This window comes from Berghia stephanieae, chromosome 1, assembly GCF_034508935.2.
Source record: "Berghia stephanieae isolate SIO BIC M18660-M18661 chromosome 1, UCSD_Bste_1.3, whole genome shotgun sequence".
Taxonomy (NCBI): domain Eukaryota; kingdom Metazoa; phylum Mollusca; class Gastropoda; order Nudibranchia; family Aeolidiidae; genus Berghia; species Berghia stephanieae.
Genome location: NC_088360.1, coordinates 102,235,747 through 102,250,737, shown reverse-complemented (window position 1 = coordinate 102,250,737; position 14,991 = coordinate 102,235,747). Strand labels below are relative to the sequence as shown.

Here is a 14,991-nt window from a genome sequence, read left to right as displayed (position 1 = left end):
AACGATCACATACCTACCCAGAGCTATATTATTTGCAGTCTATCAGCAAACGAAAGTTTAATTTTGCTTTCTTCAGAAAATATGAGCACTGTCCGATAGGGGTTGAAACCATTATTGTTCTTCAGCATTAGCCCATTGACGCCTTTCAAGCATGTGGTGTACATTGAGCAGAGTAGATTTTTTTTTCAGATCAAAAAAATATGTGTATGGTCGTTATATTTTCCGCATAACGTCATGTTTCTTCCCAAAAGTGATGAACAGTGCGCAACGGAATGCGTGTAGCCTTCGACGCCTTCATGAACCAAGCAATGTTAATTTTTCACTTCATTTAAGCTGTCGACCTGTCTGATGTCTTTTGTAACTTTGATAAAGATACCAAAAAGTTTGTTAATCTACCAGATTTTTATTATTATTTGTGTAGAATTTTATTGGGTTTCGCACTATAGTCGGCATTAAAAAAATGAGCTTTTATGTAGCCCAATATCCACCATCGGTTTCCTAAACAAATAGGATTTTTTGGATTAAAACTTAGTATATATTAACGTCAGGGTTTGTTTTTGTTGGTTTTAAATTTTAAGAGCAACACAAACATACCCTGATAATTTAAAACAAGGTTTTACACTTTAAACGTGTGGCTATGTGGTCTAGCGGTATGACACTCGCTTTCGGATCGGAGGGTCATGAGTTTGAGCCTCGCTCGGCGCGTAGTTGAGTCCTTGGAAAAGGTTCTTTACTCACATCCTCTCACCGTACTTAGGTGTAATATGAGTATCTGGCCGTTAACAGCGTTGTCTCTGTCTGAAAAAAATGTAATATCGCCTTACAGGCGTCATGTCTTGTCCTAAATTTTATAAGTTGCTGTTGGACAGGGACCCCTTGTAATGCGCATTGAGCACGTTTAATGGATATTGCGCTTTATAAAACCTCTTTTTTATAATGCATTCGTTTAGATTAAGGGGAATAATTGGTAAAACATTTCCTTACGTTTTAATCAAAGTAGGTGAACTCATTTTCTTTCTCCAATCTGAACAAACAGTTTGTCAACAGACTTTAGTTTCCTCCAGTCGTCTGCAAAACAATGATTTACATTGTATTCGATTCGGCAATTAAAAAAAAAGTGTACTGCATCCAAACAATTACATTTTTTCTTTCTTTATGTACTTAGATTTTATAAACGGATAATATATAAATATATTTCAAAATTACAAAAGAGTACTGGCGGTCTATTGAGTATTTTTCATTCACGTAATCCGTCGTGTTCAGCTCATTTTATTTTTAGAATCTCAGTTTAAAAAGGATTCAACAGTCGTGACGTCACTTCCCTCGTAATGACGCATAGTAACTTAGTAACTGGTTCTAAACTATCGGAACAATGGCGGACACCCTTATGAAATTTTTCTCCGACGAGCATAAAAGTGTATCCAGAGGAGAAAAACATAAATCTGATCATGTTTTGACTTTTATATATTCTGATCACATTACATGTGAAATTGTTCTAGCCAGCATGAAGATTACCAATTTTCTTTGTTTAGAACCAAGCTGCTCGTTGTTGGGCGGACGTGACATCAGACTATTGAATCCTATTTTATAGGCTCACTTTTCCCCACTTTTCTTATCCTCAAATGATGTCAAAACTAGAAGTCTAGATTAAGTCATGGATGTAGGTATGTAGCATAATAGAAGAAAATATTCCAGCAGATCTGGAATTCCCTGTCCCCCACAACCAGAAACTCTCCAACTTTTAACTCTTTCAAGTCCAATTTAAAGACTGAACTTTACTTAATTTAGTTTAATGTTCTTCAAACTAAGCTTTCAGTGCTGTAATTTGTATTTTATTTTCCCTTTGTGAATTCATGTTTTACTGTAAACCGCATTAGAGCATGAATTCATGGAATTTGCGCGCTATGCAAATGATTTATTATTATTATTATTATTATTATTATTATTATTATTATTATTATTATTATTATTATTATTATTATTATTATTATTATTATTATTATTATTGTTATTATTATTATTATTTATTGATGATAATAATAATAATAATAATAATAATAATAATAATAATAATAATAATAATAATAATAATAATAATAATAATGTCAAAAACAGAGGTCTTGATTGAAACAAGATGGTAAAAAACACAACAGCAACAATATAGTAATCTAATCATCAGACTTTTAATTAGCAAACACTGGTTGTTGGTGATGAAGACGAAACCTCTTTTTCAAGAAATGTTCATATATTTATTTCTACAGTGTTTCTTTCATAGTCTTTTAAGATATTCCATAGCGACGCAGAGGCAGTCGACTAATATATATATATATATATATATATATATATATATATTGAATCGTGTTGGATACAAATATGGTCCGAATAGTGTTCGAAATGTATCAATGGAGCGAATTATTATTTTAAGATTTACCACAATGTTGGAGTCAGTCTACGAGGGCTCTTTCAGAAATAACCGAAAAATGCCCATTGCTCAGCAACCAGTGGAGATTTTTTAATTCTGTAAACGACATGATATTCCTTATTTCCTTACGGATATTCCCAGAAATTATGAAGTGCATCATTTTGCACAATGAATTTCTAGACGATTTTAAAGATGGCGGCCCACCTTGAAACTTGGTCAAAGGAGGAAATCAGAGCTGTCATACGTTTTTTGAACGCCAAAAGACTGAATCCTACCGAAATTCATAAAAAAACTTCAGAGTGTATATGGTGAGCATGTTATAAGAGGTACACAAGTCTATCACTGGTGTAATTTGTTTGAAGCCGGCCATTCCGACTTGACAGACAGGGAAGGGAGAGGGCGTTCGATAACTGCGACGTCAGAAGACAATGTGAAGCGAGTTGATGAGCTTATTCGTCAAGACAGGAGGTTGAAACTTCATGAAATCGCAAGCAGTCTTGAAATTTCGGAAACTTCTGCCCATAGAATTGTATTTGATGAACTTGGCTACAGAAAAGTCAGCACAAGATGGGTTCCTAAGCAATTGACAGACAATCATAAAGAACAAAGTTGGACATCTGCAGGGAACTTTTGAGAAGAAGCAAAAGCTCACGCAGGGTTCACGGGCATACTGCCAACGCCGGCGGAGACTTTCTAGGGTACGACGTGACTTTTCTTGACAGCATAGTCACCAGTGATGAGACTTGGTTGCACCACTGCACCCCAGAAACAAAGCAAGATTCGATGACATGGAAACATCCATCCTCACCTGTCGCGAAGAAATTCAAAGTCATGCGGTCAGCAAAGAAAATAATGGGAGCTGTTTTCTGGGACAGTCGTGGTGTTATTCTGTTCGAAACCTTACAACCTGGAGAAACAATCAATGCTGCAAGGTACTGCCAAACTCTTGACAAGCTTAGGGAGGCCATTCGCAGAAAGCGCCCAGGGCAGTTGACCAACGGGGTCATTTTGCAACACGACAACGCTACACCCCACACAGCACGAGTGACGCAAGGTTGGCTAGAGAAATATGAATGGGAGATTTTGCCACACCCACCACACAGTCCAGACCTCGCACCATCTGATTATCACCTCTTTGGGCCACTGAAACGTGAGCTGGCAGGAAAGCGCTTTGATGTCGATGAAGAGCTTGTTGACCATGTGCGGAAATGTCTACAAAACCTTGACGGACATTTCTTCCGAGAGGGTATCTATTCCATGGTGCGGCGTTGGCAGAAGTGTGTCGACAGACTTGGCTGTTACGTAGAGAAATGAAGGACGAGTCAAGGTATGAACACGTGCAAGAATTTTGTTGATAGCATAAAAAACGCAGATTTTACAGGCATTTTTCGGTTAATTATGAAAGAGCCCTCGTACATCGATGTTCCAGGCCTTTTCAGCCATCGTCAGGACTGTGTGTTACATGAGTTTTGTTTGTTGTGTCCAAACTAAAGTAACACACAGTCCTGACGATGGCTGAAAAGGCCTGAAACATCGATGTAGACTGACTCCAACATTGTGGTAAATATTAAAATAACATATATATATATATATATATATATATATATATATATATTTGTGTTTATGCATGTGTGTGTGCGTGTGTCCGTCTGTGTACAGAACTGTGCAATCCTTGCCATACATCATTCCTATTTGTGAAAAAAGACATCCATGTTTTTTTCTCTTGAATTGTGAGATGATTCCTTTACTATTCCCATCCACTGTTGAGTTCATAGTTATGTTGACTACATCGGCATCTACAAGACAGCTAAACTTAACATTCATCGTAATCATTTCCACATTTACCTAATAACTTATCGGAACCAGCGACCAACTTAGCTCTAGCCCTAAGTTTTTTTTTTTTTTAACGTACAGTTAGACATCATTTTTGTTCAAGTTCAAGTTCAACGTCTTTATCTGCTAATGGCGAATTGCCCATCACTGCAGATTTTATACAATTATGTGGTGGCTTTCTCCATTATGGTGTTATTGAGTTGAAAGATAATACATGTTTAATAGTTGACCAAATTTGTTGTTGGTAATATAAAGGATTTTTGGTGGGAGAGTCTTGTTGTTCCAGGTGACTATACAGCGTGGGACTGATGCTTGGATTTAGTGGCAGGAATATGCACCTGAGGTCTTCAAGAGGTTGACACTCAAGCAAGTGGTGTGTTACTACTTCATTGGGGTGTTGACATAAGGGACAGGAAAGAGGTGTGTCTTTTGATATTTTATTGAATTATAAACGTCAATTATTTGTGGACATCATAAGCGTCCAGCCACTGTCGTTTACAAAATCAGTAGGTTGCATTGTAAATGAACTTTTCAGAATACACTCACATAAACCTGTTGATTCTTGAAACTGTATAATTGTTGATAAATTCTCTTCTCTTGAAATACACATAGTTGCACATGACGTCTTTGTACCCATATGCATTACCTCTGAATGAAATGGAGAATAAACACTTTTTCTCCCTGCTTCTAAAGTGTATTGGTCTTTTTCATTCTTGATTTGAATTCCCATAACTTCAAATTCGCAAATTGTTAAGTACTCTTTAGTTGGTCTATGCAAGTATACGAATCTACCAGTGGTGATTTCATTGCAATAAAAAGTATGAGGACCACTTGCGGGCACAGCTCCTGTGTGGTTGAAGCATATTTCACCAATGAGGCTGCCATCAGTCTTCGGTATTGGCAGAGGGTTCATTTTTGAGATGTAGACGGAGAAGTCAGCCAGCCTGAAGTCATTTAAATTTCTATTTACGATGGCTACGGACTGAATTTTGTAGAGGCCCATAAGATCAACAACCCACCATCTGTCGGGTTTTTTTGAAGTATGAGTGCAAGAGCCAGAGGGATAACTAGGGCTCCTGTTTCCATCCACTGCTCTTCCAGCACCTGAAAATGGATAACAGTTTAAATTATAATATGAATATTTCCAGCAACTAAAATTCTTAACAGTTAAAAGTATAATATGAATATTTATAATTTTGATTATTGGGCAAAGAATAAAATACAAAATATGCATACTGGTTCGGAAGACCATATACTATGATTAACTAAATGAGTAAAAGTCATGATTCGAATGTACACTCCAAAGAAAAGCTTACGTTGAATGTATAATCACTGCAAAGGTGCCGGCGATCTTTTATATTTTCGACTCTCCATTTCTGCATTCACTCTTAAAATTAGGGATATTGTCAGTGCGGTCCTCTTTTATGTTTTTTATAGTTTAAATTTATAAATAGTCTAAATTAACTTTACTTTGGCAATAATCGCCTGTGCATGAATCAATGTAGTGTTTTGGTAGGACGGCTTTATCACAATGTAAAACAAATAATCAAATAATATGAGAGAGGCATTACAATCATCATACAAAGCACGGCAGAGGACCAAAAAAATCACTTCTAAGGGAAACGGATGATTTGCTACTTGGAATGGACAACAGGAAGATTGTCGTACTTGTCTTCTCGATTTATCTGTTGCCTTCGACACGATCAATCATACAATTCTTGTTGATCGATTCCAAAACAATATCGGAATTTTAGGGAACGACATAAACTGGATCCATTCATATCTGACATGTCGTATACAGAGAGTGAGAGTACAGGAAGATATATCAGAGGCCAGGGACCTGAAATATGGAGTCTCGCTAGGTTCAACATTAGAACCAATCCTTTTTTACTTTATATACTCAGCCAATCACCAAAATTCTAGGAAAATATAACATCGCTACAATCTATACGCAGATATTTATGGCAAGCGAACCAAGTGTTCTAAGCCAAAAGTAGGTTGCCATCAACAAATGAGTACATGATGTCAAAAACCAAATGACAACAAATAAATTAAAGTTAAATGATAGAAATACTGAAATCGCCGTTTTAGATCAACCCAATACTATAAACTATTGGAACTATCAAATGTAACATTAATGGCTTGATAATGCAAAGCTTATCTACTAATTAAAATCTTGCAATTTTCATGGATGAGAATTCCAACGCAAGCACATAAAAGAAATTTCTTAATGCCTATATTTCTATCTTTCCAGAATTGGTAAAATTAGAAACTACATATACAGATGCGACGAAAACCTTGATTACATCATTGCTTCTTTCAAAGCTTGACTATTGCAACTCTCTCTTTCAACAGCACCAGCGAGAGAATACTCAAGCTGCAAAAAAATCAAAACGATGCTGCAAGATTAGTCCTTAAACGCAACAAGAAACATCATACGTCACCTCTGCTAAAAGAGCTTCATTTGTTTTCAGTTGAAGAGCGAATAGTAACAAAGTTATGATAGTGTGCTTTAAATGTCTTAACACGTGTCAACCAAACTATCTTTAAGACGAACTGATAATAATGATGATAATAATAATGGTAATAATAATAATAATAATAATAATAATAATAAATAATAATAATAATAATAATAATAATAATAATAATAATAATAATAATAATAATAATGATTATGACAATAATATAATAATAATAATAATAATAATAATAATAATAATAAAAGAAGAAGAAGAAGAAGAAGAAGAAGAAGAAGAAGAAGAAGAAGAAGAAGAAGAAGAAGAAGAAGAAGAAGAAGAAGAAGAAGAAAAATAAAAATAATAATAATAATAATAATAATAATAATATATAATAATAATAATAATAATAATAATAATAATAATAATAATAATAACATGAAAACAATAACCATCTATCATACACACTAACGCGGGTACACACATACAACCGTACACTCAAACTCATATAAGGAAACTTCTCCGCATACACATAGGCAAACTCTTTAGACACACACACACACACACACACAACACACATATATATATATATATATATATATATATATATATATATATATATAGTACATATCTGTATTACACATTTATTATACTTACCTGCGCCCCATTTGGTGTTTGTTTGTTTTGCTGGTTTTCCTACAGCTACATTCGAATAAACTTCTCCATCTGAAACTTTAAGAAGACTGACGATCAACAACAGACAAAATTTCACGGTCCATGCTCTCCTTGCCCCAGCCATTTTCACACTGGAGAGTTCAGGCTATCTGAGGAGGTATACAGAAATACTGTATCGGTCCGCAGGGAGATAAGTCATCCAATCGGGCCTATTCCCACTTTTATATATACGTTTTTCTTTGAAATAGGCCGAAAGAAGAGGTCTAATAATTATCAGTTATGTTCATTGTCCTAATGAATTGCAACTCATATCAATAATGCAGAGGAAGACTTAGAATGAAGATGTTTTTAAAAAAGTTAAAACAATCAGAAAATAATATGCGTCATCGCCTCAAAGCGGAATCGTAAAAGACAGACCTACCCAGTACTACGAAACAATCGTAGAATTACGAATGTTTGGATCTATCTACAGAACTGCATACACGTCTTTGACTCAATAAATCTTGTTTTAAAAGGAAAGCTTAGTTCCTTGGAACCTATATTGGGGAGTTTGGAGCATTTTTTTGAGAATGATGAGTGTCATTGGTCTTATGACATTAAAATATAAAGAGATTTCCAACCACAATTGGACTAATGATATTACATAAATGTCCCCACAAAAGTATAGATTTAAATTATTAAACAAGTCAGCTGATTTAATTAAATTATAATTTTATTTTAAAAAGTAAAGACAATTCAAAAATAAAATGAAAAGGTTCCAAACGTACCTATTCATTAACTTTTAAAGACAGTACAATACACACAAATAAATCTTGTCTTGTTGTCGTCCCAGGTTTGCTCTTCTGTAATCTTGTAACGCCGTTGCTCTGACTTTTCGTGAAGATGTATAGTGTGGTTACTTCTTCACGCTGTACCAACAAATATTGAGAACAACCGTGTTTTTCAAATTTGTTTTACCTACAAGACTTTGCACAATCCTTTTGGATCTGGATAGAGATTTGGCCGACTCAATTTTTGACGGGCACCTTTTTATTATCACACTCTGTTATGGAGATGTGATAATACGACATACGTCGCCTTTTAATTCGTCACCGAACCGACCGGCCTTTAATATTTTTATAGATAGTTCGAAGATGACGTCACTCAGGTTTTTGTTATTATTTTTTGCCATCCGCGTTTATGAGTAATGCTCACTGAACTGCATTAACGTGACTATAAATGTTCATGGATACACACAGTTTTGTGTGTTTGTCCGTTATACTTCCGGATGGCAATGTTATGAGCTTCTGAGCCAAGCGCATACTATCTATATCACAGTTTTTGGTCTCCTGTGTTATATCGTAGCCACTTATAGCCAGCCTGACACTGACCAAAAAATGACGTCAAAATGCCAGTCTTTGGCCACAAAAGAAAACAAATCGTGAGTTGTATTCAATGGTTCAACCAATGAGATCACTTGTTTCCATGAGCACTACTAACGACAACTCACTAGGCGGTGCAAAAACAAAATAATTACGTAAAAATGCCAGTCTTTTTCAGTTTCAGTGTCAGGCTATAACTTAACTATGGCTACGGTTATAGATAGATCGAAGATGACGTTACTCAGGCCTTTGTTATAGTTTTTTGCCATCCGCGTTTATGATTACTTCTCACAAAACTGCATTAACCAGACTATAAACGTTTAAGGTAACACATAGTTTTATGTGTTGGTTCCTTATACTTCCGGATGGCAATGTTATGAGCTTCTTAGCCAAACGCATACTATCTACATTTAGTTTGTTCCAAACCGGCCAGTATAACACAGTTTCGGCATTCTCTGTGTTATACTAAATTGGGACATATGCATAGTAACATATTTGCCTTCTCTGTACTATGATCAGACTGATATTGCATACATTTGCCTTCTTTATGCAATTATTTTTTGGTCACCCGTTTACGGATTGTTATTTTTCAAACCTGTTGCTATGCAACTCAAGCAAGTAGACTGGCGGAAAACCGTAATCTATTTCGAAAGAAAGTTCGGGAAGCAACGTCCTACGCAGGATCAGCTGACTAGATGATGTTGCTATGCTATCTTGTGCTATCAACGCCTCTCAGTCGTCCTATGAATACTACTCACCATGGGTATATAAACCCAGTCAGGCCGCCAATCGTCACTTGCTATTCTTCGCAAAATGCAGGGTTGATTGTATGAAAAACGTTCGGGGCCGGAAAATAGCAAGGCATTGTGCAGGTTACTGTACTGTGTACATCCTTAAACGGTTGTCCCCTCCAAAGAACTTTTTTAATACGTGTCTTTCCGGAGTACGGCAGTTAACTGATAAGTCACTAGAAATATAAATCTCGTGTAAAGACTATATTATGTATTATGAGCTGATAATAAATTGTCCTTTAACCCTTTCCTTACCACCCATTGGAAAATGGTCACATTTATTACGATGGAACTGTCACTTTTCTCATCCAGATTTCATTTCCATTTGCTATAGCTATAAAATCTTGACCTTTTGTAATAGAGCTCATGTTATCAAACAATATTATGTACAGAATGTTCTTGTTGCTTTTCTATTTGAGTAAGAAATGTCTGTTTTTGTATTGGGTGGGTTTGGAGTTTTGGGGAAAGTTCTGAAAATGGCTGGTAAGGAGAGAGTTAGTGCTAGACACTAAAAGTTCATATTTCTGACAACAGTAACTATACAGGTTTATCCCAACATAATACCGGATTTAGATGGTGAGTCACAAATGTTTTATGTGTCGTCCTAGTTTGTGCTGTGACTCTCTAAGCAGATATCGAGTATATTCTCTATTTTGTTGTATTAGATCTTTACAATAAAGCCATTAGGCTCGTTCTTATCGGGATAAATAAAACCGGATTTTGTTTTGACCGAATCTCGTTTCAGCACGTCATTTGTAGTGTTGAAAAACTGCTTTCATGTTTAAAAGAATAGAATAGGATATCGAAAAGAAGGAATCAATACTTTTTACACGATCATTACCACCACCATCATCATCATCATCATCATCATCATCATCATCATCATCATCATCATCATCATCATCATCATCATCATTATCTTCTTCTTCTTCTTCTTCTTCTTCTTCTTCTTCTTCTTCTTCTTCTTCTTCTTAAGCGAGAAATATAAGAACTTTATATAGCGTTGACAATAATAAAACGTGTTGTTTTCGGGCACTAAGTATTGACTGCGCATCAATACCTAGATAGTGTCGAAGAACAGAAAACGTTGAAAATTTAATTTATAGAAATGAACAAGTGTGTACGAAACGGTCCGGGACTAAGGTCCGGGACTCATTTTTTTATGGGGGGGGGGGGGGGGGGGGGAAGGGTTTTTTTGTCTTGAATTTACTTTCTTGCTTTGTCTATCACCGTTTCATACACACTTGTTCATTTTTTTATCTTTCACCTGTGCTTGTTCCCTAATTTCTCAAAAATTACAATATCACACTTTCCCATTAATAAAGATTAGTCTGGGGAAAAAAACCAGTCCATTCTATACTGGCTATTTCCTGGCACTAAACTGTATTCTTTATCGCATACTTGGCCCGGCGTGTACATATTTGTAAGTCTGATTTTTTTTTAAATTAAAAAATGAGCTTTTATATTGCGAAATATCCACTAATTGTGCTCAAAGCGCTTTACAATGGGTCCCTGACCAACAGCAACACTTAACATGTAAAACGAAACATGATCCTGTTAGGCGATATTACAAATTTTTTTTCTGACAGAGACAACGCTGTCAACGGCCAGGCACTCATTCTACACCTGAGCACGGTGAGAGAATGTGAATAAAGAGCCTTTTCTAAGGACTCAATATGCGCCGAGCGAGGCTCGAACCCAGGACCTTCCGATCCGAAAGCGAGTGTCATACCATAAGACCACATAACAAATGGTTATTATGTGTTCATTGTGTAATGGAAATACGTACTCTCAAAACACCGCAAAGTATTGTCCAATACAACAATATTAAAACAAGCCCATTATTGAGTCCGGTTATTGGACCTGCAAATAATTGCACGTGGGTTCTGCCCTATCATAGATGATTGATTTTACTACTGTCTTGAGATCAGTAGCAATATTCATTTCAGACTGCATAGGTTGGTTGTTATTGTTTATTTTGAATCACATTCGATACCATTCTATATATAGATTGCTGTACCTGATTGGTGGATTCAAAAAGTGAACACTGCTGTGATTGTAAAAATATTGATCATTACATCTGGCATAGATCAATCAGAAAGTAGTCTTCGATTACTTACCACTGCTTTGTCGTCTGAATCTTAAAAAGTCCCGGTTGGCTGCTAGGTGCCTTTATGAAAGTTATGATGTACCTATTAGCAACCTTCGTAAAACACTGCTGATCGTGAATTTATGGGTTGATAACTCACACTTACGTCAGAATAAATTTATATGAGTGTAATGATATTTCCAACTTAGGAGTCGAATGTTGTAAAAGATGAGATAGAATTCACATTAGATCAGACCTGCCTACTTCTACGAAAATTAATAAAAATACAAATTTTTGGCTTCAACAGCAGAAATAAATAGACATTTTTCATTCAATACAATGTGTTAAAAAGAAAATGGTGGTGCCACAAATCATCTATTCAGAGTTTTGAAGGCATATTTAATACTGATAAGGGTAAAATATAAATTTGTAAATTTAATTATAATAACTTCTATTTCTTCCCTCTGAAAAATACGAATTTTTAACATTTCAAGTAGGCAGGTCTGCATTAGACATAATATACAAGATACACATAGACTTTATTTCCTCTAGTGGACGTTGAATTATGGATTAGTGTTACATCCTACAAATAAGAGCGCGTATTATAAAAGAGAAAGATAATAAATTCGTTTCATTAACTCAAATTTGCCACTACAACTATCGTGAATTTAAGATTTAAGGATTTACAGGATTGAACGCCAAAAAGACTCGTAGAATCTCCTTAGTAAATAGCGTCGTATGTTGCTTTTATACTTTTTTTTCTATCAACGGATTCTAAATGCAATAAATAATCCATTTGATTTAAGTCCTGTGATTGGAGTGGCTATTGTTCTTTTGGGATAAAATCAGAGTTTGTTGGATGTTAAAAAATAACTGCTGAGTGCACTTACTGGTTTGTGAGGATGCTCCATCCTGATAGAATTGTTTAATGTTTATTAAGCCCGACAGTCCATCAGAAGTTTGATTTCTAAAACTAAAAGCTGGATGTAAGAAACCTCTGCTGACTGTGTTTGATTGAAGCGAATTCCCTACCATCATATGCCATAATCCCTAGAGTACCTATAATATTGTCTTCCGGATAAAGACGTTTTGAATGAATTTCCTTTTATATCTACAATAAACAAGTCATATTACGGAAAATGGAATTCTCTTTTTTTTCATTTTTGTGATCGGTTTTTTAAAATACTGCCGTTTCTTTATTTTTCCATCAACTATAATGAAATTTTCTATAGACAGAAACAATGTATTTTTATATTACTTTGTAAAATAACGATAAAATATATATATAAAACTGTTGTAGCTGTTAAGCAACAAAAAGGTCTCATTTCTTTTGCGCCCCCCCCCCCCCTCCTTGAAACTTATTCGCAAATACCACCTGCCCTTCGATTAAATTTCAGCTCATGAAATGTGTTGAAGAGAAAGATACTCTCTATGCTCTGGTTGTTATTTTATTAGCAGTAGATTGATTGAAAGAAAACCATTTATACATCACATCTCGCCTCGCCTAAATTAGAAAATGCGCAAAAATGTGCATTCCACCCCCGCCCCCCATACCCTTTCTATGGATTGGTCAAATTCGGCACCCCCTCCCCCCTCCCCTTCCTATCCTATAGTCACGTTACGCAGCCCCCCCCCCCCCCACCTTCTATTGCAAACCCCCCATTTATTGAAGTTTGGCCAAAGTGCACAGACCCACTTCTATTACGATGCCCCCCCCCCCCCTTTCTATTTGATATACTAGGGTACTGTTTTAAGATGACGGGTGATAAATAACCAGAATTAGGAGAATTATTACTGTGATAGAATTACACTTAATTTATTAAAAGTTTGCAAGTTACTCGTATATCTGTAAAATCTGTTTATAAAAACCCTTGTAAATCTGTAAAAAAATAATATATAATATATAGTCATATAATTTTTGCCAGTATTTTTTTGTGATGAGAAATAGAGTTGTTTATATTATAATTGTATCCTGCACTTTATACTAGTCTAAATCATATCAGTTGCTTATCACTCACTGTCACAGGGCATCAAAGGCTACACCATTCGCATAGTTTAGCCCCGATTAAATATTGTATTCTATTTTATCGTATCGTATTTAATATGAAGTAATTTTGTGCCAAATTAAATTTTGTTGACACAGAAGGTGATTCCACATTCCTTTGCCTTGTCACTTGCTGGCCAGTTGTTAAATAAGTCATAGACGTCTACCTAAACACAGTTGTTTTTAAAATATTTTTTTCGCTATAAGCATCGATTGGACACCCCCTTGAAAATGAAGATTCTTGACAAGGTAATAGTGATACTAAGCTGCTAGAAGCTGTGGACTGTAGAAAGTAATATACAAATATGGATATAACAGCTTCAAACAATTTAAAAGTAGAATGTTCTGGGCTCAAAACCCCTCTTCAGCCAACAACAACAACAACAAAACACTATAAAAACACAAATACATTATTTAAAAATCAGATCGTCGAAATGGTTTTTAAATAATGTATTTATGTTTTTATTTTGGTTATTTCCGGCTGGCGAATAGTCTGAGGTTTTTAACTGCACGCATAGCATCAACATTGATTAGCATAAAGAAAGTGAGAGAGCTACATAGTAGGATGACCAATCAATGTCTTGACATAGTTAGTGTCATGTATTGATTCTGTGTCTAAGTATGTATATGTTTGTCAATTCCAGTGTGACAACGTAGGGAGCAGACACGGGCATAAGATAAAGATCTGAAAGAGTATGTATGGAACAGTGCCAGACAAAGCAAGAAAGAAAAATAGAGGGGAGAAAACATCCCAAAAAATCTGCCTGCTTGCTCAGAAATTTAGCCAGCCGAGGGAGGCTGATGTTTAAGGATGATTCTTTTTTCTTGTATTGTTCTTTCTTGCTTTGTCTGGGACTGTTTCATACACACTTTTTCAGATCTTCATATGCATTTTAGTTTCACACGTATTTCATTTTGTATCAACAAGGGAGGCTGATATTTTAGGATGATTCTTTTTTCTTGTATTTTTCTTTCTTGCTTTGTCTGGGACTGTTTCATACACACTTTTTCAGATCTTCATATGCATTTTAGTTTCACGCGTATTTCATTTTGTATCAAGAAGCTGTGGTAGAGTAACGAAATAAGATGACCAATGTCTAGGTACCTGTAATCGGTAAGTAAGTGTATGTTTATACGAGTAACTTATTTATATTGTTTTCTATCATGAGACTGTGGTAGAGAATGTCTTTGTCTAAGTTTGAAGGTGCTTATGGATATCATAAATACAGTTCCAGACCAAAAAAGAACGAATCACTAATGATGCATCGCTTTGTCCCACCAAAGGAACACGCTATTGGTATGTCAGAATTGCATCAA

The 14,991-nt window shown here is 35.4% G+C and overlaps 1 protein-coding gene across 1 annotated transcript; it reads right to left on the bottom strand.

Annotated features, from left to right (window-relative positions):
• Positions 1-4,074: 4,074 nt before the first annotated feature.
• LOC144965035 (fucolectin-1-like) lies at positions 4,075-11,826 on the bottom strand. Its single transcript, XM_078899909.1, has 3 exons — positions 11,662-11,826; positions 7,372-7,538; positions 4,075-5,359 (listed from the first exon to the last, which is right to left on the bottom strand). Exons 2-3 carry the CDS (start codon positions 7,511-7,513, stop codon positions 4,710-4,712), a joined length of 792 nt encoding a protein of 263 aa, XP_078756035.1. The 5' UTR covers positions 7,514-7,538; positions 11,662-11,826; the 3' UTR covers positions 4,075-4,709.
• Positions 11,827-14,991: the final 3,165 nt, after the last annotated feature.

Bases quoted from the DNA above. Each gene is read 5' to 3' on its own strand.
- LOC144965035 (XM_078899909.1), bottom strand. From the start codon at position 7,513: ATGGCTGGGGCAAGGAGAGCATGGACCGTGAAATTTTGTCTGTTGTTG. The intron at 5,360-7,371 runs GTAAGTATAATA...ATCCATTTTCAG, and splicing joins AAACACCAAATGGGGCGCAG to GTGCTGGAAGAGCAGTGGAT.